The 25,719-nt window shown below is 40.7% G+C and overlaps 1 protein-coding gene across 1 annotated transcript; it reads left to right on the top strand.

The window, feature by feature from the left end:
- Positions 1-1,173: 1,173 nt before the first annotated feature.
- DNAAF5 (dynein axonemal assembly factor 5) lies at positions 1,174-25,719 on the top strand. The gene is made up of 13 exons (XM_062503674.1): positions 1,174-1,708; positions 2,310-2,494; positions 3,563-3,687; positions 4,131-4,246; positions 7,828-8,060; positions 10,483-10,695; positions 12,793-12,936; positions 16,759-16,927; positions 19,630-19,777; positions 21,268-21,418; positions 22,728-22,884; positions 24,071-24,262; positions 24,769-25,719. The coding sequence occupies exons 1-13, from the start codon at positions 1,174-1,176 to the stop codon at positions 24,906-24,908; spliced, it is 2,508 nt and encodes an 835-aa protein (XP_062359658.1). The 3' UTR covers positions 24,909-25,719.

Below are 25,719 nucleotides of genomic sequence, written 5' to 3'. Positions count from 1 at the left end.
CAGCGGCGGGCGCGGCCTGCACCGCCGCCTCCGCCGAGCGGCCGCACGGAGCCCTCCGCTCCGAACCGAGCGGCACCGACCCCTTCGCTCCGGGCGGCACCGACTCCTCCGCTCCCAACAGCTCCGCACCGAGCCCTGCGCTCCGACCGCACGGAGCCCTCCGCTCCGAACCGCACCGCACAGACCCGCTCTGCACCTCTCTGCCCGCACGGACCCGTTCTGCACCTCTCTGCCCCGCACGGACCCGCTCTGCACCTCTCTGCCCTCACGGACCCGTTCTGCACCTCTCTGCCCTCACGGACCCGCTCTGCACCTCTCTGCCCTCACGGACCCGTTCTGCACCTCTCTGCCCCGCACGGACCCGCTCTGCACCTCTCTGCCCCGCACGGACCCGCTCTGCACCTCTCTGCCCGCACGGACCCGCTCCGTGCCGCACAGACCCACGGGGGTGGCAGGACCTGGCCTGGCTGCTCCGCACCGCCAGCCTGAGAACAGGCTAGTGAAGGAAGACAAGCCTAGTAGCCACAATGGACAATGGGCTGGCCATTAAGAACAGGCCTGGCCACAAAGGACAGTCTGGAAGTTTGAAGTGGCCGTACCATGAAGGATGGACATGGCCATGAAGGACACTAGCCTGGCTGTGACACATGGCCCGGCCAGGAAGGATGGCTTGGGCCCAGAGGAGAAGCTGGCCATGAAAAGTGTCCTGACCACCACGGATGATGAGCTGGCCTTGCAGGACAGGCTGCTGAGCCAAGGCAGGCGCACAGCGGCCACAGGGCTGTCTGTGGCATGGGAGCTGCCAGCCCTGCAGAGCACCCACAGCTCGGGAAGGGCTGGGAAGGGCAGCTCACCAGCTCTGCCGTGGGTATTTAGAGCAAAGCCAGCACACCCAGCAGCACCTCTGTGCAGGGCCATGGGTGTGGTTACCGCTGGGATTCAGCCACGGGCCAGCACACGCTGTCAGGAATACTCCAATGCACGCTTGTATTTCCACTGTTGCCAGGAAATTTACATTCATGGATCCCACAGAATAAAGTCCCAGTCCCAGTCCCATTCCCGCTCTCCGTGCTGTCCCCCGCGCGTTGCCCGGCACGGCCGTAAAGCGCGTACCCGCCGTCGCAAACGCCCCGCGCGTCCCTGGCGACGCGGCGGGCCCGCGGTGCCGCGAACATGGCGGCGGCCGAGGCGGCGGCCGAGCTGTCGCAGGCGCTGGCTCGGCCCCTGAGCCTCCTCCAGCAGCCCGACTGCGGCCGGGCGGCGCGGCTGCGGGCGCTGGAGGACATCCGCGCCCAGCTGCAGGGCCGGCCGCTGCCGGGCGCGGTGCTGCAGGAGGTGTTCGCGGCGCGGCTGCTGCGGCCGCTGTCGCGCTGCCTGGCGGGGGACGCGGCGGAGCGGTGCCGGGAGCTCGCCCTGGAGCTGCTCCGCCACGGGCTCAGCCACGGCGAGCGGCCCTGCGAGGCGCTGCCCGTGCTCCTGCCGACCCTGGCCCAGCGGCTGTGCCCGCCGCAGGGCGCGGAGCCCAGCGAGGAGCTGCGGCTCGGCCTGGTGCAGCTGCTGGGCCTCCTGCTGCAGCGCTGCGGCGCCTCCATGGCCCCCTACCTCGGCGACATCGCCCGCGTCCTCCAGGCCACCCTCCTCGACCACTATGCCGAGGTCAGGCGGGAGAGCTGCAGCTGTGCCGTGGCCTGCGCCCGGGCCATGCCAGGTGGGGCTGAGGGACGGGCAGCGCTGGGATGATGTGATGGGGGCTGAGGAAGGGACGCTAGGAGGGAACAGGGATGCAGGCAGGACAGAGATGGGAGGTCGCACACACCCTCACAGGTGTGCTTTGCAGGGTTTGGCGGATCTGTCGGAGAAGAACCATGCCAGGAGTGCAGACTGAGCTGTTAGGTGTGGGGAGTAGCAGGAGGAGGGGCTAGGGGAGCATGAGTGGGCAGTGTTCAGCCCTGATACTGTATAAAGTTAAAGCTGCCTGCTATAGAAACAGCAACGTTAGTCAGGCTGCTGTTCATAGTGGTACAGAAATCATATTGCTCCAGATCTGTCACCCACATAGAGAAAGAAATAGAATTTTGGAACAGCATTAAGCCCCCCCAAATGCATTATCCATTCAAAATCATCTTTTACTGCTGGCCGAAACAACTATGGGGTGTCATGGATATATCCATGCTACATCGAATCAGTGAGTGGTTTGGGTTTGAAGGGACCTTAAAGATCATATGATTCCAACCCTCTACCATGGACAGGGCTCCTGCCCACTATGGCAACTCAACATGGTTGATGATTGTATTTTTCTGCCCTAACAGAGCACTTCCATATGCAGTCAGAGTCTCTGATAAAACCCCTAATGCAGACAATTTCCCACCAACACTACAGAGTTCGTGTTGATGTGATTCAGGCTACTGGAGCAGTGATTCAGTTTGGGAATGGAAAGTCCGTGGATGATGTCCTATCTCATCTGGCCCAGAGATTATTTGATGAGATTCCCAAGGTGTACTTTTCTTCCTTCTTTTATTGGCATTTATTTTAGATGTCTTTAAAACCCATCCCCATGGGGTGGGTTTCTTGGTGTTTCTTTCCCTGCTTCCCCCATTTTCAGCTGTCGTGCATTCACCTGAGATCTGTAAATATGTCTGTTGTGGTTTAAGCCTAGATGGAAATAAAGGACCGCACAGCCCCTTGCTCACTTCCAGCTCGTGTCATCTGTCCTGGCCTTGCCCCCTCAGCTGTTTGTGCAGCTCCTCACTAGCAGAGCTTGAGACACTCAAAAGTCCTTGACTTAGGATAAACTCTGCTTAGCAACAAGTAAACATCAGTGTGTTATCAGCATTTTTCTCACACTAAATCCAAGAAATAGCACCATGCCAGCTGCTAAGATGAACTCTGTCTCAACTGAAAGGACAATGTTTCATTCAGGACAGAGTCCCACCCAGCCTGTATCAGTTCTAATCTATCCCAAACCAATGCTGGTGACTGCTGTCTAGTTCAGCAGGGTGCTGAGGATTGCAGGTGCCTTTGTGTTCTAATGTGTGCCTTCAATTGTGTCTTAAATTCACTGTCACATCTCTCTGGACCTTGATTCTCTGGCCTTTTCAGATGCTTAACAAACATGGTATGGGTCCCTTTATAAGATGCAGCTGAAGCAGTAATTTTGAAATTAATCTTTCCTTTGTAATGAACAGAGTGGATTTTCTTCTGGAGATGTGCTTGGAAAGCTACAAATTCCAGAGAAATGTACATTTCTTTTATTCTCAAGAAGAAATTAACCATGAGAATTTCATTTTCTGAGTTAGGTCTGTATCTTGTCTTTCTCTCAGACCTGTGCTTTTGTGCAGAAAACAGTCTAAGCCTGATTAATCCAGAGTGAAAAATGAGAATGTGATTCCTTGTGTGTTCCTTGTGTGTTCCTTGTGTGAGGAAATACTAGGTTCTCATAATTTCTTCTGAGAGTATTGATGTGCTTCACCATCCCTTATGTACAGAAAGCAAATACTGTTTTTAATATTTTTTCTGTAATTTTCCTGACTTCTTTAAAATAGTGTTTTTTGTCTCCCTGTAGGTACGGCACGCTGTAACAACTGTCATTGGAGAATGGTTGTTGCACCTACGAGACAGATACTCATATTTTCACAAGTTGATCCCTCTGTTACTGGGCAGCTTTACCGATGAAATTCCTGAAAATATGTAAGTGGAACATTTTGTCTTCCCCCCTACCCCTCCTCCCCCCCCCCTTAAATAGGTGTCCAAGAAGTGTTCCTAAGTTCACAGATGTCTTGCTTGGAGGACAAAACCCCCACTTCTGTTTGTAAGTTAGTTTGTTTTTTCTTAGACTGAAAATTTTAGCATTATCTTCAGTAACTTTTCTTATAGTGTCATTTTTATGCTACGTTCAATTAAATGTGAGCGAGACAAAGGTAGGGGTGGACAGAGACAGAATTATCCCTTGGGAGAAGAGGCCTCTGAGTACAAAAGGAGTATAAATTCTCAACTTAATGTTCCTAGGTTAAATGGCAGGAATGCTTCCCATCCATCCAGCTGAATTCAAGTAGTCAGCTTTTCCAGAAGTCTCATTTTGAAGTGTTTTTATCTGGGGGCATGGTGGTATAAAACTCTTATTTTATATCTAGGAAGCTGGCTCGGACCTACTGGGATAAGATAGGCTTGCAGTGGGAGAAAGAGAATGAAGAAGATTTGAAGGACAAGATGGATTTTAGTGTTTCACCATCTCATTATCCCAAAGGAGGTAAATGTTGTGCTGAAAGTGGTTTCTGCTTCGTAAATAATTTCCAAGATCTGCAGTGCAGTACTGACAACAGAGCAGGATGTGTAATATTCATTACAATATGTAATATTAATGTAGAGAGGTAGCACATATAAAATATATATTAAATTACTTTCATTATTTCTATTAAATTTAATTTTTTAAAAATGATTGTTCAGTAACCTCATTCTTTTTTTTTTTTATCCAAAAATTAATTTTGGAGAAAGTAAATGAGGCTACCTATGCTAAAAAAAAGGGTAAAGCAGTGGTACAGAAACAGCAGTAAGTTCTGCATCAACCAGCAGACAGGTGCACAATGGGCACAGAAATGACTGGAAAGGAAGGCTGGAGGAAAGACCCCATGAGCTAAATCCTTGAATAATGACTGCAGGTCACAGCATTAATGATCCACATAATTGGTGTGGAAGAAAAATTTGCAATAAAATTGTTTCAGACTTCTCTGTGAGACACTGGGATGTTACCTAAAATCTGCCAGTGTACATGAAGAATGTGGGAGCAGAGAAATTCCTTTATTATACACAAAACCCCCAAGATATGCAGAATGGGTAGTTTACTTTGGTACCATATGATTTATATGTGGCTTTCAAACATTGTGTTTGCAGTAGCTTGAAGCTTGTTTCCTGTCTTGGGTTCACAAAATTAATGTTTAAAATTATGCGTATGGGAGTTAGGGGAAGAGAGAGTTTAACTGGCTCATTTATTGATTTCTATACTCATATTTAACTGAACAAAAACTCTTTTAGTGTGAAAGAACTGGTTCATGCTTGACTTGTGCCTACATGACAATCACATCACAGAATACCCAGCAGCAAAATCCTTTCCATGACAGTGGGTTCCGGAGTTCTTCCTTCTTTGAAACTGCGCTTCTTTTTTTTTTTTTTTTTTTTTCTTTAAAGTTGTTTTACTCAGTAATGCTTGAATGAAAGGGGAAGTGCTTCATAATGGTGACTGGTTTGACAGAACTGTTTAGCTTTGAAGGCAGGCAAGTTGATCTGTCATCCATCCCAATATTTTTTCTTTCCTCCTTATTTTATATATAATTCTACCTCAGGGGTTTGGAAATGCTAAAGAACTCTTTTACTTCCACTAGTCATGGCAGAAACATATTTCTTCTCCTGGCAGTCAGAGAATGTTTTAACAGACCTAAACTGATAAAGTTGAGTGTCTAAGCTGCAGTCACTTATTTTGCAATGACCGTGATATAATGAAAGTCATAAAAAGGTTTAATTGTCCTTGGAACAGTGATTACTATTTGTACAGCTGATGGGGTTACCTTGGTCAGTTTTGTCTGGTGTGTGTTTGGGTTTGTGTGTGTAAGCTGTTTTGGTGGGGCTTTTCAGAAAGCCCCCATCTACCAATTACTTTGTAATTAAAAGAAATGTGGTCTCCCAGATAATCTTGGCACGATAAATATACTTCATGAATTTGGGCAACATTCCAGCCCCACATTAAATTGAATTTTCATGGATTTTTTTCTTGGTAGAACAATGCATTTAAGGCTTGACTGTGACATATATGTGTGTATTTATATATATGTGCACATGTAACTAAAGAATATTTGAAAGAAATGGCCTGATAATTTTGGACTTGAGTCCCAAGTTAATGGTGACTTTTAGGTATGATTTCTTGCTGTTTATTTCCAAGTTGTATGTCTTATTAATAGTCAGGCTTGATGTGACAAATAGAAGAAAAATCAGAGGAAAGGAAGATTGTCTGCTTAATCCCACAGATACAAAGCTTTATCAGAGACACTAATATGCCTTATGTGGTGTCCTACCACAGACTGTGTATGGATGATTGTTATTATATGTGTCCTTTCTGTTTGCTCTCTATGAACATTTGGTTGTTTCGTTGGTTTTTTTAATAGGATAATGATGTATGTTAGTACTTTGTTGCTATTTCTTGCGACTTTAGTGTACTGGAACATTTTTTTCCAGCTGTGGGTCTGTAGGACATTTTACTTAAATAGCTTTGTCCAGCTGTCAGACTAATGGACCTGCCATAGGAGCCCCTGCTTTGATCTCCCAGTGCCAGATCCTGCAGGTCAGAGGGGGACCAGAGGGAGACCCGGTGTCATCCAGGCAACTGCACACCTTACACTGAGCCCCAGCACTCGTTGCCTCAGGATACAGGTGCAGACAGTTTATAGCAGGGAAGTCTTTGACAGGAGTAGCTACAGGGATAAATGCCTGCGTTTGAACATCTGAAATGAAGGAATTGCTGATAAAGAATGGTCCAAATTCTTCAAACAGAATTCTGCCTCGGGTCGAATAGGATGCCAGTCTGTATTTGCTGTCTAAAGTTGATTTCTTTGTCTGACCTTTTGCTACTCATTGTCAGCTTTCATAATCCAAAATGTTTCCTCCATTGACAAAAGAAGCCGCAATTCATGTCCTGGTGATTGAATTTTATTTTTTTCCCTAGTTAGGTATTTAATAGGTATTTCTAAGCCTTTTCTATCCTCAGACCATTTACTTTAGTCAGAACAGGACATTTGTTAGATGCTTGTGGTATTGGTCAAGTTGTTCTTCTGAATCTCAGTGATTTATAAATTAACTAACAGGTAAATTTGATGATTACCAAGACAATACCATTGGGAAAGGTAAGTTTATCAGTTCTCCAGAAATCTGCATCCTTTTCTGAGGCAGTGAATATATATATTTGTAACACTTTTGGGTTCTGTTTGAAATCAAAAGATAGCCACAAAAATTCACTTTCACAAAGTTGTTACAAACGAAATTCAGTCTTAGGGAAAAAAAAAATCCCCCCCAACTCCTGTATTATAATTTTAAATGTATTATTCAATTTTTGAAACATTGAAGAAGCACTTCCATGAGCTGCTTTTCCTGGAAGAGCCTTAGAAAGGAGGTTATATAATAGCTGTGATTGGTTTTTTTTTTTTTAAACACTCTCAATTTGTTGGCCTGATCTATTTCACAGCATCTGTACAAGCCATAGTTCTGTGCCCTTTCTGCCTTCAATTTGCCAGATCCACTTTTAACCTTTTCCTTTAGAGGCCACAATTGGCATTGTCTGTTTTACTGCATCTCGTCCTCTGCACTGTTTGTGCCTTCTGCCTTCTTTCCTGCTCCAAATTATATTTAACTTAGTGTTTGCATGCAGAAAACTTTCTTCTGTTTATCTGTGTGTGTTTCAGTTTTTTTTTCATGGGATTTGTGTTGCTGTGAAAATTAAAAGGAAATTATAAAGCTGTGTTTTCTGAAGTGGGTAAAGACACACACATTCATTTCAATTCTCTTTCTCTTCTCCTTCTATAAGCATTTTAAAACATGAAATATAAATCACCATCCAGTAATAAATGCATAAATATTCAAAGAGTTGTGTGGAGTTTTAATTCTGCAATATATGTTAAAGAAATGCATCTTGCACAGGTAAATTCCCCAGCAGCATTTGGAATATTTTGTTCTATGCTGAAACAGATACCCAGAGTTCTTACCTTGCAGCTTTTAAACTTTTCTGAAATTGTTATGCATTAGCTTTTCCTTTGATATTTCTCTTTGGGTTGTTTTTGTTTCTTCTAGAGGCACGACCAGGACTGGGTTGTCGGGAACTTGTGTCAAGAAACCTCTCCAAAATTCTCCCAGGTCTCTGTCATGATCTGACAGACTGGGTTGGAAGCACAAGGATCAAAGCATCCCAGCTCCTGTACACGTTATTGCTGCATGCAGAGGATCACATCACCCAACACATGGAGCTGCTGCTGAGAACTCTGTACCAAGCGTGCTCAGATGAAGAAAGTGAAGTGGTTAAAAATGTAAGTTTGATCTGTTAAAATAGCTGTTGTACACTGAATAAAGATGCTATAGTCTTCAGTCTGTTTTCTGAAGGTTGACTTTACCTTAGGTCACTGGAAATTGCCCATGACTGAAGGATCAGGCTCATGTTTATATGAATGTTAAAAACATGTTCACATTATACTTCACTAATCTGTTAAAATAAATTTATTCCTCTATTACTGGTATGAAGACCAATAGTAAAATTATTTAGATACTGTGTAGTTTGTATGCCAACCCCATGTAATATTGATAATAATCTCTCTGAAAATTATAAGAAGTGGATTAAAGTGTAAAAGCCTTGGGGCAACAAATTCAATGTAAAAAATTGTGCAGGTCATGCCCTTTCAAGGTAATTTCACTTACCTCCCCCTGCTCCATAATCCAGCCACATACTGAGATATGTTTATTCCATGTGATACCCATATTCAGTGTTTGAATCCTTGACTTAATGCTTGGAAAATGCGGGGGGGGGGGGGTGTTGTGAGGAATAATTAGTTTCATTTTTACTAACAGTTGATTCTTTTAACACTTTGATCTGCAAACCAGTAAAACCAGATGCCGTTGAAGACATGAGATAAATTAAGCAAAAGAAAGACAGGTGGTAGAAATGCTTTTACAATTTTAAGATAAAATCTTCTGTTCCTGTTTCTACATTAGGAAGAGAACATATGTATAATAAAAATATATCCACGTAACTTACTCTAGTAAGTTACAAATTTTATTGCTTGGGAAATGGAAGAATGTATTCTGCTTACTGGATGCAGATAGTCCAACCCTAAATCAGACTCTTCTTTAGGTTCCTGCTGTCAGCTGGGTTATAAGAAAACATAAATAATTAGGACAATAAGGCCATGTAGCCCTGCTGTCCTGTCAAATTTCCTATGAAGTGCTTATTGCTATAAATCTAAATTCAGAAGTATGTGTTCAAGCAGCACATAGCTGGTCCTTGTCTTTTATTGACCATACTTGTCTCTTTCTTGGAATTCCACCACTAATCTTCTCATAGGTGCTTCCAAGAGATTTATTCCTGGTTAAGAGATTATTTCAGTATTTAATTCCACTTTTCTTTGTGCCAAACATAAGATTCAGCAACTTTTTGTTTTGAATGCCTTTTATCTCTTAGTGATGCAGCTTCCCAGGGTTATGTGAAACTCCTGTAGTTTGTCACCGTATGAACCCATTTCAGGGTAGCCACCAACTTGGATAATGTTCATGTCTTTCTCAAGTCTAGTAATACCAAATGAGACCCTTTCAATTTTTTCCCCTGTTAATGTGAGTAACTCAATCAGTACAAATGTATCAAATCGTATTTTTGAGCTCTTTAGTTGTATTGTCCAGTTTTCAGAGCACTAAATGTCTTTTTCTTTCTCTATGGCAAATATGGAGGGAGACTGGAGTTCACATCTACCCAGAGGATGTTACAACTCCTTTGAGTCATATCTTTGTGAAAAGAAACAGCTCTATATAATGCAGATTTAAACTGTAGGACTCATGACTGTGTGCTTCCAGTGAGATTCAAAAAACTAGCATGATTAAAGTATTATTTAGGTGAAAAAAAAAAAGTCATACCTAACCAAAAGATCACTAGACTACAAATGATAGAGAATGGGAGGTAAGCTTTCATCTTTGGGGAAATGAGCCAACCATTAAATCCATGGGATTGGAAGAAGTGTTACTGTTGCACAGGTGGTGCTGCAGTAGTTGATTGTTTCTTTATTCATGCACATGACTGTAAACATTGGGCATCAGTCAGGCAGTAAGTCCTGGTGTGGTGGTATTTCATGTGGAATACAACATCCTGATACATCTGCAAGGCAGGAATGGGATCCAAGGGTGTCACTGTCACGGGGAATACACAGTAATTTAAGCCTTTCAGTTAGAGAAGATGGAAAGCAGTGGGCAGTTACCCCATGGCATTGCTTCCACACTTAACTGGATCTGTAATGTCAGCTTCAAGGTATAGTACAATAACAAAGAATTCCTCCTTCAGGTTTTTATAGTTCCAGCTTTTAATAAACAGGGTGATGCATTGAGGGCAAGCCTCAGAACAGCATGTGAGGGACAAAGTGCTAAACCACTAAATGTACAACATCTGGTTACTCTAAATTGGAAACTTTATTACAGTGAAGTTGTACACTTTGTTTCTGTGCACTGCTTTCTCATGGAAGTTTGTCTGATGTGGGGAAGGCTGCTTGCAATGCCTTATTATGTGCTTACTGAACATGTCAAGAAAATTTCTTCATGCATATAATCATTACTGAGTGAGTGGAAAAGGCCTACAAGGCAACTGCTGAAGCATTTAAAATAACAGCTGGAATCATAAAAAGAAAAAGGCCATGATACATTGAACGATCTTTGTTTTTCAGGAAAATCCTCAAGTTATTCCTGTTCTTTTTTCAGAGCGTGAAAGCAGCAGAATTGATTGGAACGTTTGTCAGCCCTAAGGTGTCTTTGAAATTAATCACCCCAGCCTTTGAGCAGACACCCAAAGCATCCTGTGTGATGGTTCTGACTGCAGTGATTCGAGGTAGCCCAAAAGAAATCTTAGAGCCCCATGTGACCCAGCTTGGCAGCACACTGTCACAGGCTGGAGTCTGTCAGCGATCTGAAGAGGTAAGGAAAGCTGCAAAACACAAGGCAGGATATACAGGCTTTGACCAAACTACTTTTTCACTTATTTTCCCTAAATGCTGCCATTCCTATCCCTCCCTTGCACACCTGTCTCAGGATATAGTTGTGGACGTGTGTCTGAGACAAAACAGGAGCTTCCCCATCCTTCCTGGGCCGTGTTGTGGTCTGCTGGGCAAATCTGCTGCTTTCAAAAACTTAGCAACAACAGCCCATCCTCTCAGCAGAGGTAGGTTCAGGTTTGTGAACTGCTGTGAAAGACTTCATACAGTGGTAAGAAAATGAAGATGCAAGGCAAGGAGAGAAGCAGCTGTTTACTAAGTACTGTACTTATAAAGAGCTACCCTGACTGGTCCTGAGGCAGAGTTTAACCCATGTTTTGAAATTCCTTGTGTTCACAATCCAAACAAGATCATGCATTTCAATCCTCATCAGTAAAAATTTTTTAGTCTATTGTAATTGGCATGTCAGGTTTCCCAACATTCTTTCTTAATGTTATCTGATTTTTTTTCTGCATTCTTATTTTCCATTTTCAATGGCAGGTACCAGTACTTTATGTGTATATTTGGGAGCATGTTTTGCAGACTTTTGGGCTTGGTTACTTCTCTTTGAAAGTCTAGAAGGAAGACCTTTATCAATTTTTATTTACAAGTGTATCCTTAGGTAATAGCTGAGCCCAAAGACCATTTTTATTTTAGCATTTGAAGAATATTCATCAGCTGCTATATAAGGAGATGACAGATTCTCTTAAACATGGAATGGATATTTTTTAACCTGCAGGTTTTTTTTCCTTCCCATGTTCAAATGTAGAAATAGATCTGTTAGAGATGCACAAGAGGAATCCCTGTAGTTTTCCCCACAAATGAAATCCTGGCTTTCATTCCACCAGAAGTTTGTTAGATGCTGTTAAGATGACCAAAAAAGGGCCAGTGCTGTGCCTTGAGGAACTCTGACTTCATGTCAGATGTAGGCTTCCCTTAAAACAGTTATTCATGTGTGCAGGCTGAATCTGGCCTAATTGTCTTTTTGAGCCAATGTAAGAAATACATTTCAAGTTCTTCCCTCATTAGGTTTCCTCCCTAATGGAATATGTACCAGTGATGCAGGAATTAACCTTAATCTCCATGAAGCCTGTGATGATTAGGAGCTCATAAAAGTGGAAGCACTCTAACCTGAGTGTTCAAATAACAATTCCCTGAGGTATAGCTGCAAAATTGTAGGAGGTTTAAGCTTACCACTTCCATTTGGCATTAGCTCCAGGAGTCAGCTCCATCTGCAGCTGAAAGTTTGGCAGAATTGTTCCAGCCTTTAGTCTTTGAAAACAATCTCTATTTTAGCCTGCAAATGCTGCACAGATACTGTTTAGCTAAGGATTGACCACATCCATGAGATGAATAATACTTAGGGCTAACCTATTCCTAGACTTGATTTATTTTTTGGGAGTAAATTTGTAACAATGGCCCCTTCTGTTCCCAGACAGCTTCATGGATATCTGATGCACTTTATCATAGAAGTCATGGCAAACTTGCTGAAAACAGTACTGACTTGAACTGCTATCAGTTGGATCAAGACAACATGAATTATATGGCATCAAATGAGATAAATTGGCTGAGATAAAAGCAAAGGCTCAGGTTTTTTTGTTTATGTATTTAGCTGTCATTGTTCTTCCAAAACAGTCAAACATGGAATAATATTTCAAAGAGTTGTAACAAATATGTTATTAATTAACAAATTGCACTTCAGAAAGAGAAAGTACTATCAACAAGCACTCCAAAATGCTTTGATGTTTTTGTTCACCATTCACCAATGGAACCATTTGTGATTAAGAGCAGGGTCATTTAATTTGTTAACAGGACAAGGTAAACACAAACAAACAGTGTGGGCAGAAGATTATATTGTATTATCTAAAAAGTAGAATATAGGTAATTAGAAAAAGTAACATGAAATTACCAATATGTTACCAATGTAAGGGATTATACAGTGCTCAGATTTTATTACTGTTATTTACCATATCTCTCCTTTAAAGGAAACCTTATATTTGCTAAGAAAACATAATAAATATGTGCTTTTATTAATATATAGGTCTTTTATATGGAGCAGCTGCTTTATTGTATACAAGCATTGATTGAAGTATGCCAGGAAGACTGCAAAGAAATTAGCTTGCAGCTAATGAAAGTTTTGGTGACCATAATGGCAATACCATCTTCTCAGGACCTTAAAGAAAAGGTAAACTATCAGCTGGTTTAATATTTTGTTGTGTTCTTGTCTTTTCCTGTTGATAAGACACTTTGTGGAAATGGAGCCATATTTATTTGTGGGGAGTATTTGTGGCTAGTCTGAGATTGTGCACTTGACAGTACAGACTGTACATGGTTAGTACCAGAAGTCTGGATCTGAGTTTACACTTTGGGACAGCAGAGCCTGGAGAATTATCTTTCTTTATAACTTTGATTAAAAGCTCATAGAATTAAAATACATTCTGGTTCCAAAAAAGCTGCTGGAACTCAGTTTTATTTTGTGGTCAAAAGCAACTAGTATGGGTCTGTAGCTGCAGTTACAACTACAATTTTCTGTAAGTGTGTTTAGGTTAGATGGCTTGAGATGCATTACTGGAGCATGGGAATCTTGGAGCTGGATGGGGACAACCGTGGGCCTGATAGAGCACTTTATTTGGGTGGGTATTAACCACCTGTCCACAGTTAGGTAAAGTTTCAGAACAAGAAGTGTCCAAGATTTTATGTTTGTATTAGATTCTGCAAAGCCTTGGGCATGCTGGTGGTGCTAGTTGAAGTCACTGTGAATGCTTGGTTATAAGCAGAAAAACCTGAAACTTATTTTCTGACTGTTAACAACAATTCACTTAGAGGTCAAGAATACTACTAGCCTTAAAAATGTGATGCTTTTGTAGTGATTTTTTCATCTTTAGCCAAATATCAGACTGATTTTACAGTAGTTGACCTTTTTACCTCCCCACAAGAAACAAAAGTTTAAATATCACAAGAATGCTTTAAAATCGAGGACAGCTGTACATGCCCAGATAATAGATGAGCTTTTTTGGCTCAGCATTATCTCGCCCCCTTATTTTTCTCTTCCTCTTTCTTCCCTGAGCTAAATATCATATAAATCAGCGAGCCATCCTTATGCAGTGCAATTATGACCTATCCCAGTTGTCTTTTTTTAAACACACACCTTAAGTGCAGTGGCTATTCTGTTTCCTTTCCTCTTGCTTCCAGGCATGCTATTCCAAAGGCCTGTGTAGCATCAGTATTTATGGCCCCAGAGCTGACAGGCTGCCTCCAAGGAGGCGTTTGCTCAGAAAGCTCTTCGGAAAGAAATAAAGTGGAACAAAGCTTGAAACAAGTATTGAAAAGACTTTGCAGGTTACAGAGGGGTGGGATGATGATCTGTCTTATGGAGAGTGGGATTTAGGGGGGATTGGAGGTTTTGTTTGTTTGCTTGGGGAGGTTTTTTAGACAAAAAATGGGTCTGGGTAAACCTTAGATGGATCTGGAATGTTTTGTGGTATCTTGCCTGTTTATCCCTGCAGTGGTCTATAAAGTCAGCAGTGTCCATTTAAAACCTTACAACTTCATACTCCTACAAAGAAAATGGTTTCATGGAGATAAATCCTGATTTTCATAAACGGAAAACTTAATCTCTTGAGATTATTAAAGGTTTAAGATGTTCCTGCAGTTCCAGATGATTTTTTAAGTTGACAGTACTTTGGATGAGAATCCTTTTTCTCATTAGCCTTTCTTTCAGCTAGATGCATACAAAATCTGGCAGTGAGATTACATAATTGCAATATTTCAAAATTGTCACAAAGACAAATATGGCTTGAATTTTATTTTCTTCTCCAGTTACTGATTATTCCAAAACTTCAAAGTGAGCTGTACAGCTTGGAGAAGGCAAAAAGTCCCTGTTAAAATAGCTTAGGAACATGTAGAACAAAAGTATCACAGCTGCTGTAAGAGTATGAACTTTTTGTTCAGAAAAGAAGTCTGTACTCAGACTCAAAACATTTTGAGTATAAACAGAATTATTCAAAAATTTACATTATATAACTTTAATTCAGGCTTTATTTTAAGGGGACAGAAGACCTTTGGGATAGTGGAGCCCACAACTGCTGTGGCCAGGTGGGGAGTACTCAGGTTTAGCCTGATTTTTGGCTTTGTGTCCATCGTGTTTGTGGTTGCTTGGGGCTGAGGGAATGGACCAAGACTACCAGCAGAGCACAGCAGAGGCACGAGGAGGAAGGTGGTTACAGCCCCAAAGAGAATGAAGCTTTATCAGTTGGTAGAGTGTTAGGCATGATTTGAGCTTGTCAGGATTTAATTGGTGATGTGAAGATAAGGTTTTGTTTCATTGCTAGTGCCCTGTGCTATCCTGGCTCTTCTTTCAGCACACTGATTATTAGCAGGAAAATATTATGTTGTTAAACTTGTTAGCTTTCAAACAGAGGAAAGAAAATCACCTTCACTGTTTATTTTTATTTAACTGTGAGACACTGCTTAATGAGAAAATCTGTATCAGTCTGCTAGCATATTTAATTTCTCTCTTTTTTTGTTTTTTAATTGCATTTTTGAAACCACAAAATTTACTTTAAATTGTATGTGAACAATGTATTATTTTGTACCTCTTGTTCGATGTAAAAAAAAAATCTTCTGTGTTATGTGTTATGGTAGCCTTAATAATGAGGAATAGTTTCTGTCCTGACACATTCTGTAAAATGTTCCAATTAATTTACAAGTAACTTGTATGTAAAATATTCATTTATCTCAGTTGTTTTGGCTGTCTGGCAGAATGCTTCCATAAAGGAGAAATCTATTGTGCTCGAGGCAGGCAAACCTGCTTTAAGAGTAACCTTTGTCCTTAGCAAATCTATATTTTTTTTTCCTTAGAATTCTCATTTATTTTGTCCACATCTGGTACTTCCATAAAAACATCTTTGTCTGGCGAGTGATTAGTCTGGAAGAGTCTAAAGGTCCTAGACATGTTTGAGCTAACTTGTGTGGTTGAGTTCAGCTTAAAAATATTAAAAATATGAGTACAATTTGTAGTTCTACTGAAGCACTTGGAGTCAAATGATGTCACTCCCAGCACTGCACTCCATCTTTCCCTGCTGGAACTGACCCTGCTGGCAGCACATGTTATTCCTTAGTGAGGTTCCTAATGGTGCCTTGCTCCCCATTCTTGATTCACAATCTACTGAAATCACCAAGACTACAGATCCTGCTTCCAGCACACTTTTAATCTCTTCCTTGGAGAACTTTTATACTTCTGGTAGGAGCCTTCAGGAACTGTAAAAGCAAATTTTCGTTTGCTTTGAAACACATCTGCTGCAAGTGATTAGGAAAATCTATAGGCATCCTTGCCAAGCATGCTTATGTCTGGAATTCATTTAGTAGTTCTTTTTACATGTTTCATTTGTACGTGTTTTATTTGCATGTCTCATGGAATAGTCTTAACTCTAAATAGGAAGAAGATATTTCTGATGTGAGTTTTGGTACTTCTAAGCAACAGAAGTTGGGAATTTCAAAATGAGCCTTCCCTGCTACTACAAAGAGAGGGTGTCTTTCATAATTAAAGCTGAGGGGAGAAAGGGAAGAGGGGAAATGCCATGTCCTCTCTTACCTGCAACAGCAGTAGTTTCTGGAAGCTACCATGGCTTGGGATTGTGAGAATTCCCCCTATGTTTATGTTTTAAAGCAGTCTTAAATTAAGAAGAAAAATCACTACATCTTTAAACCCACTAAGAGCCTTTTTTTATGATGTGGTTAGTTTTTGGGTGGGTCTGCACATGGATTAGAGACGCTCTCATTTTGCTGTTAGGTTGCTGTGTTCCTGATGATTTCATTTTGAAATCAGGACAAATTTTTCACTTTAAATAAAAGTTAATGGATGTAGTATAGACAGACATTAAATATCAGCCTTGATTGTTTAATAGAAACTATTAAAATCTTCCCTGTCTGTTCTTACAGAATGAGTTTTAAAGGTTTGGGGTTTTTTTAATGGTTTCAGTTAAATATCCTGTCTCTGTTCTAACAGGTGGAGATAACAATGTCTTCATTAGCTGAAGTGCAGCAACTGGAAAGTTTTCATTGTCTTTACAAGCAGCACATAGTCCAGCTGCTGGAGTGGGTTTCAGTGTCATGTGAAGGGTGGACTTGCTATTCCCCAGAAGTGTTGCAGTTCGAGATCATCGCAACCCATTCAGGTACGACTTAATCTAGTTCTAAATAAAAATCCAGTCAGAATCTGCACAGCCTGCAGACAGCTTGTGTTTTGTAATGAACAGTGTAATATTCAGATCCTTCACAAGAACATGATGGAAAGCAAAAGAAATGTTGAAGCAGCTCATATTCCCAAAGATTCCGTGACTGCAGGGAGAATGCTAAAAGCATTTAAGGAAAAGTGCACTTTCAGGTGAATGAAATAGGTGAGGATTAAGGGGAGAGAAACTGATGTAGCTTGTGTCCAAAAATTCATCTTTTTATTCCATCCATTCACTAGTCTTTCAGAGGACACCACCTCTCTCTAACAAACACTTCCTCACTGTTGCTGTCCAGCCTGTGGCCGTGCAGAGGTGAGTGACACACTCTGGTGCACATCTCCCACACCTTCAGTCCTGCACAGGGAGCACTCCTCTGCCACAGCTCCCCAGCTGGCATCTGCAGCAAGGAACATGGTGACAGGCAGTGCTTTTCACCTAGACACCCATTTTAAGGTTGTTAAAATGAAAAGTCCTGCTTCTTTAGTTTTTTTTTTCCTTTCTGTTGGTTGTAAGGGGGATGGAGACAGTCATTTCACAAAGTGCATATCACTGTGGCTACTGCACATAGATGTGGACAGGCATATTTTAAAGGAATGTATCTGCTGCATTTAATTTCTGAATCTTAAAAACATCCTCATCAAACCTATGTGAAGCACCCACTTGTTGCTTTGTGCAGCAACCAGCATGAGTACTTTTCTTGATATTCATCTGTGGAAAGAGCAAAAAGTTACTCCAGTGCAAGTTTTGAGAGGCCAACTTTTCTGTATATTTGTGCTCCCATTTCCATGACTGAGGGACTTCTAGACAGTTGTCTCTGTTTTCCTTAATGCTAAATAAATCATTGAATGTCTGGGCAAACATTTTGGCTTGCACCCAACACTGGTAATATGCTATTGTCTGTGTTTTCTGTCTGACACAGCAGCTCCTAGAGGTTTTTATTTTTCTTTTCTTTCTTTTCATTCCCACACATAATGTTGTTTTTAATCAATTTAATCAGCTTTACTCAATTAATATTTCTCAGTTTTTGCTGTTTTACAGGAGCGTATGCTTAAACTGAAATTAGCAATGTAGTTTATTTTGTTTATTTTCCATCTGTTGAATTTGCTGTTATCAGTTTGATATCGTAGTAGTATCCTGTGAATGTCTCAGAACTCATATGAAGCAATGTATCTTGAATAAATGCTGTGAAAATAAAGACCTATTTGTTGGCATAGACATTTATCAAACTGCAGTTCAACACCCTGTATTGCTTCAGTCTAGACAGTGAAGATTTGGGTTTTTTTCAATATTACTTTAAATATTAAATTTCCAGATATTATTAAATACTATTGAGCTTGTTTTGGAATCTTGGATACTTCAATCTGTCCACCCTATGTGTGAGGAATACTCTTGTCATCATAAATACCAGTGTTGTGTCTCCTCTGGAAAGATGTTTTGTTAGTGGAGTTGAATGGAATGTGCATCTTAAGCATGCAAAGCTGAAGAAGTTCTTAAAGGAAAGTAGTTTTTTGCAAAAATACAGCAGAAAGAACTTTCTACAGCAAGAGGCTCGCAGAATAAAGTGTGTGTACAATCTTAATGTACTCTTCCTCTTTAAAAGCAGGCAGATGTTAGTCATTATCAAGGATAAAGGGACAAATTTCTTACAGTTGTGGGAAAAGAACTTCTTTAAATGTTGGGATAACAGCTTAGAGTCTTGTTTGTTTGTTTATTGTCTAAATTTATCATAGGATGTGAAAATGTTAAACTAAAGAGTTAATTCAATTAGTTATTTTGTTTCAAATAGCTTCTAAAATACATCCTATTTTAGATTGTCTTATAAGATGAAAATAGGCATTATTTAAACAGGGAGAAGGAATGCTGCTGCAGTAATTGTATTATCCAAGTTTTGAAGCTGATCCTTTCACACAGGCCCTTTCCTATGCCTCTGGGAGTCATGAGCATCTCAAATGCTGCATGTGGAAAAACTTGAAAGAAGAAAAAAGTGTAGTTAATGCTGCTGTGTCCAGAGGTGTCAGGGTCATGCCAGATCCAGTGTAGTTTTTCATTAAGTTTAAGAAAACCAAAGCTTTGTGCATAGCCTCAGACTTGCAGAGTTACAAGGGAGCAGCAGGAATCCTCCAGCCAAAATATCCTCTGGTACTGATGGTCCCAGCAGCTCTAGGGTGTCATGGATAGATCCATTCCAGCCATGAAATTATAGAATGGCTTGGGTTGGAAGGAGCCTTCAAAACCATCAAGTTTCAACCCCCTTCCATGGGCAGGAACACCTTCCACTATCCCAGGTCACTCCAAGCTCCATCCAACCTGGCTTTGGACACTTCCAGGGATGGGGCAGCCACAGCTGCTCTGGGCAAATGTACAGCTATGCCAAGCTGACTAAATGAGATGTGGGGAACTGATTCAGGCTTCCCTGCCCAAAACTAGGGATACCTGAGCCCATGGGGAATTAGCCTGGGGATTTGTGCACCACCTAATAGTCCAGTGTCACATGGATACCCCAATGGCTGCCATGCAAGACTGGGAAGCTAAGGACTATTTTAACACCTCTTATATAAGAGATTGTAATGCACTTACATGTGAAACATCTAAGTAGAGTTAAATAGTATTCTGAAAAAAGCCTTCTGTGATTGTTTGCTTGCTAGGTCCTGTCATAGGTGAAGCTCTGGATGACTTTATTCTTGTTCTGAAGACGTGTCTCCAGCCAAACAGAGATCCCCAGATGCGGTTAAAGCTTTTTACTGTTTTATCCCAGTTGCTGCAGAAAGCAGTCGAAACCATCAATTCTCAGGGGTAAGTGGAGGTCTGATTTCACACAGCTATTTGAAAACTGCAGTGGCATTAAGAAGTAATGACCGTGGGAGTTATTTAACCCCTATAACCATCTCCATGTGAGCATGGTTGGAAGAATAAAGACTAAAGGGTTTTACAGAATTAGATGTGTCTAATGGGACATCAGATTTCTTGTTATTATTTAAGTGCCATCTGCTGACAAGAAGCAGCAGTGGATGGATCTCTGGCTTCTTCAGAGTCCAAGGGCTGCCTTGCCAAGGTGTATCTATTTCCACCATGTTGCAGGTGTGTGTCAGCACATAACTCAGCCTGGCAGTGCATCTGCTTGTGCTTTACTCAAGTAATACTTGGATAACTGGACTACCTGCAGCATGGATTCTTTTTAAAGTACTCACTGGTAATTGTTAGTTGTTAACAAGGACCTGTTATGTTCCTCCTGTGTCTTGGCACATCACTAAAGGAGCCACTCATTCACCCTGGCAGTACAGGACTCAGAAAAGTCAACAAGAGCCTGTTCCCTTTGTACCAAGCAGCAGGGTGGGGATGTGCTGTTTGGCACTCAGGGGGCTGCAGTTTGAATAGAGCTCTGAACACAGAGGGACAGAGTCAGGGCAGGTTCAGTCTGTTTGCACACTGCCAGCTGCTCTGTAAGGCAGAGGCACAGTGGATAACCTGAGCCTCAGGTACCAGCCACAGCCAGCCACTGTGATGCAGCAAAGTATTAATTAACTTGTAAGATCCATATTTTTTCCTCTTAATTTGAGATTATTTGAGCTAAATGAACTAAACTAAATGAATGTGAGGGAATCCTGCCTATTGTCACAGCAGCTTTTAGCATTATAACAACCCATTCAACGGAGGAGGAGGGAAAAGCATCAGCAAAAAACATCACAGATGTATGTGTTTGTAATAAAAACCCTAGTACTGGGACTGGCACCATCAGGAAATCCTACAGACCTCTCATCTTAAGGGGAGATAAGTTTTGGAGCCAAGAAAGTGCTGAAATATTCTGTGTAGACTCCCTGCTGTATCAGGAGTTCAGGTGTCATCAATAGCATTCATACTTCTCACATTATAAATACTTTTCACTGGCCAGTCTCAAAGGGCCTCACAGATATTAATGAATCCTCACAGCATTGCACAGGGTGTTATCTCCACTGCACAGACAGAGAAGGTGAGACCCAGAGAAGGTAAGTAGTTTACCAAGATAACACTGAGTCATGATCATTGCCTGAAGTGGTAGAAAGCCTAGCTTCTCCTTCCTGTGAATGTTAGGTATTTGTTTAAATATTATCTAGAAGAATTAGGTTGTGAAAAGCTTATCACATACATTGCAATCACATTGCCTCATGTTATTTATTTTTTTACGGAGTCTTTTTTTCCCCTTTTCTGCCTATGTTTCTATGATAGAAAATTCTCTTTTACATCCTGTCAGTCTCTTTATCACTTTCTCACGAACCTTTATTTTGCTTTCTTATATTTGGCTTCAGGCTGTTCCCTAGCTACCTTGAGACTGTGATAAAAGACATCCTGGCTCCTAATCTGCAGTGGCATGCTGGAAGAACAGCAGCTGCCATCCGTGCTACAGCTGTATTGTGCCTTTGGGCTCTCATCCACTGTGACATGCTTTCACCAAAAGAGGTAAACTCTCTCATCCTTTGAAGTCTTAGGCAGGAAAACAAAATAAATGCAAGGGGGGGAAAAAACTGAATAAATCCTTAGGGTACATAATAGTTTCAGAAAGACATACAGTTTTCATAATAAAATTCATTAATTGTCATTGAATGTTAATGACTGAAACAATCACTAGTGGGGGGATGATGACATCTTGGTAAGAGACCCGAGGCCAGTAAAATGCTGAGGTATAAAACTGAGTAGCATCAGATTTCGTAGATTTTTTTTTTTCCTAACAGATCATCAGTTCTGTAGCACAAGGTACTGACCACTATGAACACAACAATTTGGGTGCTTGACATTACTGGGCCTGCAGGCAGAGCCTGTGGCAGCAGCACTGGAGGAAGCCAGGACATTCTGTGCTGTCATGTGGCAAAGACAAGTTGTCTGGTTGTCTTGGAGGCCACAGTTTAGGGAAAAAAAACAACATCTAAAGATTCTAAGAAAGGACAAGAGGACTTGAAAAGGAACTTGACAAGTATCTACAGAGGCTGGAGTGCTAGCAAGGAGTACACTTGAAAAGATTTTACCCACTCCTGGTTAATGATTAGTTGAATCTGGGGGGTTCTTTGAAGCTTCTTTGCTAGAAAAAGAAAAATTATGCACTGGAAATACGTTAAATACAGGGTCATTTTTTAAAAAAATAAATCTCATTTTAATTTTATTAAATGTTCACAGTCTTTAGTGTCTTTATAGCAGACCTTAATTGAACACACGTTAACTGGTTGAGTTCACATACACAGAAACGTTGCTATCAGAAACTACTGTTCTAGCTGAACATTTTTTTCTGAATCGGTGCCTTAATGCCTATTTTGCATTACTGGATGGTGTGAAATACACGGAATAAAGTCAAATTCCGAACCTCCCAGCACGGCTCAGCCCGGCGCTTCCTGTTGGAGTCGGGGGCCATCTGCTGGTACCTGCGCGAACCTCAGCTCTGCCTTGCTCCGAGGGGCCACGATTTGGTTGTTCTGTTGTTTTGGGTTTTTTTTTTAAAGCAAGTAAGTTTTAAAGCTTTTAAAAGCTTGAACATACGTATGAGTTATATAAAATTCATCTGCTTGTATACTGAGTGTTCATAAGCTGGGTTATTGACTGGTGGATTTTCATTTTCCGAGCTAACGTAGAGGCAAAATTAGACCTCTGTAACTTCAGGGATTTTCAGGGTAACGTTTATAGCTAATTTTTGTAACTAAGCAAGCAGATATCTGGCATAGCTAATGGTAAGTGCTGTAGCACTAAGCATATTTTTTTCTATGCTTTTCTTATTAACTAGATCTTAAAAGTGAAAGATGAGCTGATGCCCCAAATTATTGCTTCCATGGATGAAGACTCTAAAATTACTCGACTGATGGCTTGTCGTATTGTTGATGTTTTTCTAAAAGTCTGTGGGAGGCAGTTTGATGTAGATAAATTTAAGAACACTTACACAGGTATGTGTAAAGGTTTAGTAGACTCGGGGCAAGGGCATTGTTGGTTTGTTTGTGTGTTTAAATCAAGATTGCAATGTTGAAGAATTACATTTGCTTTTTTTACCCAGAGCACCACAGTTTGCTCGTCTTTTAAGGGTTTGGCAGAACCGAGCAGTATTCCCAACGTCATTATCCATCAGACCACTAGGTGGAACTTCATTCAATACTTTGGTTTGTGCAGGCTTGCCAGCAGCTCATCTGCATTGCTTCAGAGTTTGGACTATGTGAAATAATGTGCTAAGTATAGTGAGAGCAGAACAGTACTGCAGTGTATAAATGGAAGTCACATTGTTCTCCGTGCTGTGTTTGGGAGCCAAGAGCAAACCATTCCAGTGTACCATAAATAGACATGAATAGGTAGAGGGTTGGGTTTTTATCTAAAAAAAAAAAAACAAACCAAAAAACAACAACCAAAGAGGAAAACTCCAGAGTTTTGTATTGCCAATTAGAGCTAGGAGCTGTAATGCCTCTTAGGTCTTAGGATGAAGTGGAAGTGCTAAACCATGAATCAGAAGTACAGACTGTGCTTTGTGCCAGGATTTATGTTCTTATACATACAAATAAATTTGGTTTTCCCTAACTCAGCATCTTAACAACTGATGCTTTTTCTTACATGGCACACTAGAAATCTAACTACAAACATTTTTATTTTGGAGAAATATGTGATCAGATAATTCTCAAAGTGTATATGTCTTTGCATATTCACATAGTCTGCAGTGCAGTAATTCACTGAAACAGTAATGTTTAATCCAATAATTTAAATATTATTATTTAATAATTTAATTAATATCTAATTTAATAAAAACGTGTGCTTTATAAAGCATAGAAATGCCTAAACTCTGTAGTTCTGTAACGCGTAAATAGACATCCATAGTTCCTTGTTAGAAGGAGTGCTAGATAATGTTCAATTAATCTAAATATATATTCTGTATATATCTTTTATTAATGTTTGGACAACATAATCCAATAACAATGAATGAGGAACTTTTAGGAACCGTGTGCTTATATGTATTTATTATGCTCAAAAGACAAAACTACACCAGAAATGCAACAATAATTTGCTGATGACAGAATACATTTGTTTTTTTTCAAATGGAAAAGTCAGCTGCTCTGTTCACAGAGCCTTTTGGTCATTGCTCCTTTTCAGAGGTTTTAAAGCGTCTGGATGATGCCTCGTGTGATGTCCGACTGGCAGCTGCTCACACCTTGGCTAATTGGTTTAAGTGCTTAAAGGACAGTGATGTGAAATCCTCAATGGAAGGTCATGTTGAGTTTCTGTACCAAGAACTGTTGGTACATCTCGATGACCCTGATGAAAATCTCCAGAAAGCAGTCCTAGGTAAGAATTTCAGTCATGTATATTTTTCGCAATGGTTTTTAAATCATCATTTTGAGTGCTGATGAAAGCAGCACATACAGGTAGAGGATATCCCTGCCAGGTTGGAGCTTTCCTTTGGGTTTCAGTGGATGAGCTCTGACCTTTCACCTGTGTGCAGAATGAATGCTTTGCCCAGTGTTCCCCAGGGGAGGTAGCAGGACAGCTGAGTTGCCAGAGACTTTATAGATGGTGACAGGATATGGAGCACAGAGCCCAACCACTGCAGGGTGTGACCATATCCCAGCCTGCTGGGGGGGCTTTCTGGAATTTATTAGTGTAGCAGCCTGTGTTGGAAAACAGAAATGTCAAAATACAGACTTCAGCAAGTAGGGGAGAGAGGAATTGTGTTGTCATCACTGCATCACTTGTAGAACAATTTCCAGGTTTGCTTTCAGCTACCTTGAGGAAACTCGGGTAGAAAAACACAAAGCAGCTACTGATTTATAAAACATATTTTTGTCTTACAGAAGTTTTAAAGGAAGGAAGCATTTTATATCCAGATATGCTGGTGAGAGAAATTGAAGGGGTTGTACATAAGCATCAAACACCAGTCTATTGTAATCAGCTGCTACATCACATTCAGTCAGCCAAGGAATCAGCTTTATGAATCACTGCTGAGATTCTGTTCAGGGAACTGATGTGAAATCTGTATGACCTGGATTATATTTGTATTTTTGTTTGCTTAAGAAAGACTGAGCTGGAAATTGATTGGTTTTTCTTTGTAAATTCACTGTTGGCTCATTTGAAAGTGAAATTGGCACAATTCTATGTTCTTTGCAGTTTGAACAGTTCTTTGTATTTCCTAGAAATAAAAGAATGTTTTAATTCACTTTGCATTGTTTTTTCAGATACAAGGTTTAAAGAAGGAATGTTTTTTCAGGAATCTAATTTTTAGATTATTTAACAATGTAATAATTTAGTGTCAGAGATACTAATGTAATACAGCAAGGATTCAGTCTTTCAAACAGCATTTCAAACTGGATAAAAATCACACTTCACAGAGTCAGGTATGTGATGAGCTGTTTTATTAGGAAAAAAAAAGCATCCAAACTTCTCTTTTGTAGTGCAGCAAAGTGTATAATGTTTTGAATATTCATATTTATACTGATATAATAGGGACATACTAGGTGAAACTAAAAGAATAGTTTTTATTTTTATTGTATTACATTTCATGACTGAGAGTAAAGCTGAATTTTTTAAATTAAGGTTTATACATGGGAAAAATGTGTTGTGTTATCATTGAGGTTAACGGTATTTATATTTTTGTACTAAATATATTCCATTTACAGTTTTTATGTTTATACCATTGTGCCTTGGAAAGCAAGCAACATTTGTTTGCATATTGCTTTGAAATTAAATTCTGTGACTTTAGGTTAAAGTTTGATTTCTTTGGGGTTTTCTTCAATAGCTTTGTAATG

The sequence above is a fragment of the Cinclus cinclus genome, chromosome 16 (assembly GCF_963662255.1).
Source record: "Cinclus cinclus chromosome 16, bCinCin1.1, whole genome shotgun sequence".
Lineage (NCBI taxonomy): Eukaryota > Metazoa > Chordata > Aves > Passeriformes > Cinclidae > Cinclus > Cinclus cinclus.
Note: the sequence above shows the minus strand (reverse complement) of the source record. Positions and strands in the feature narration are given on the sequence as shown.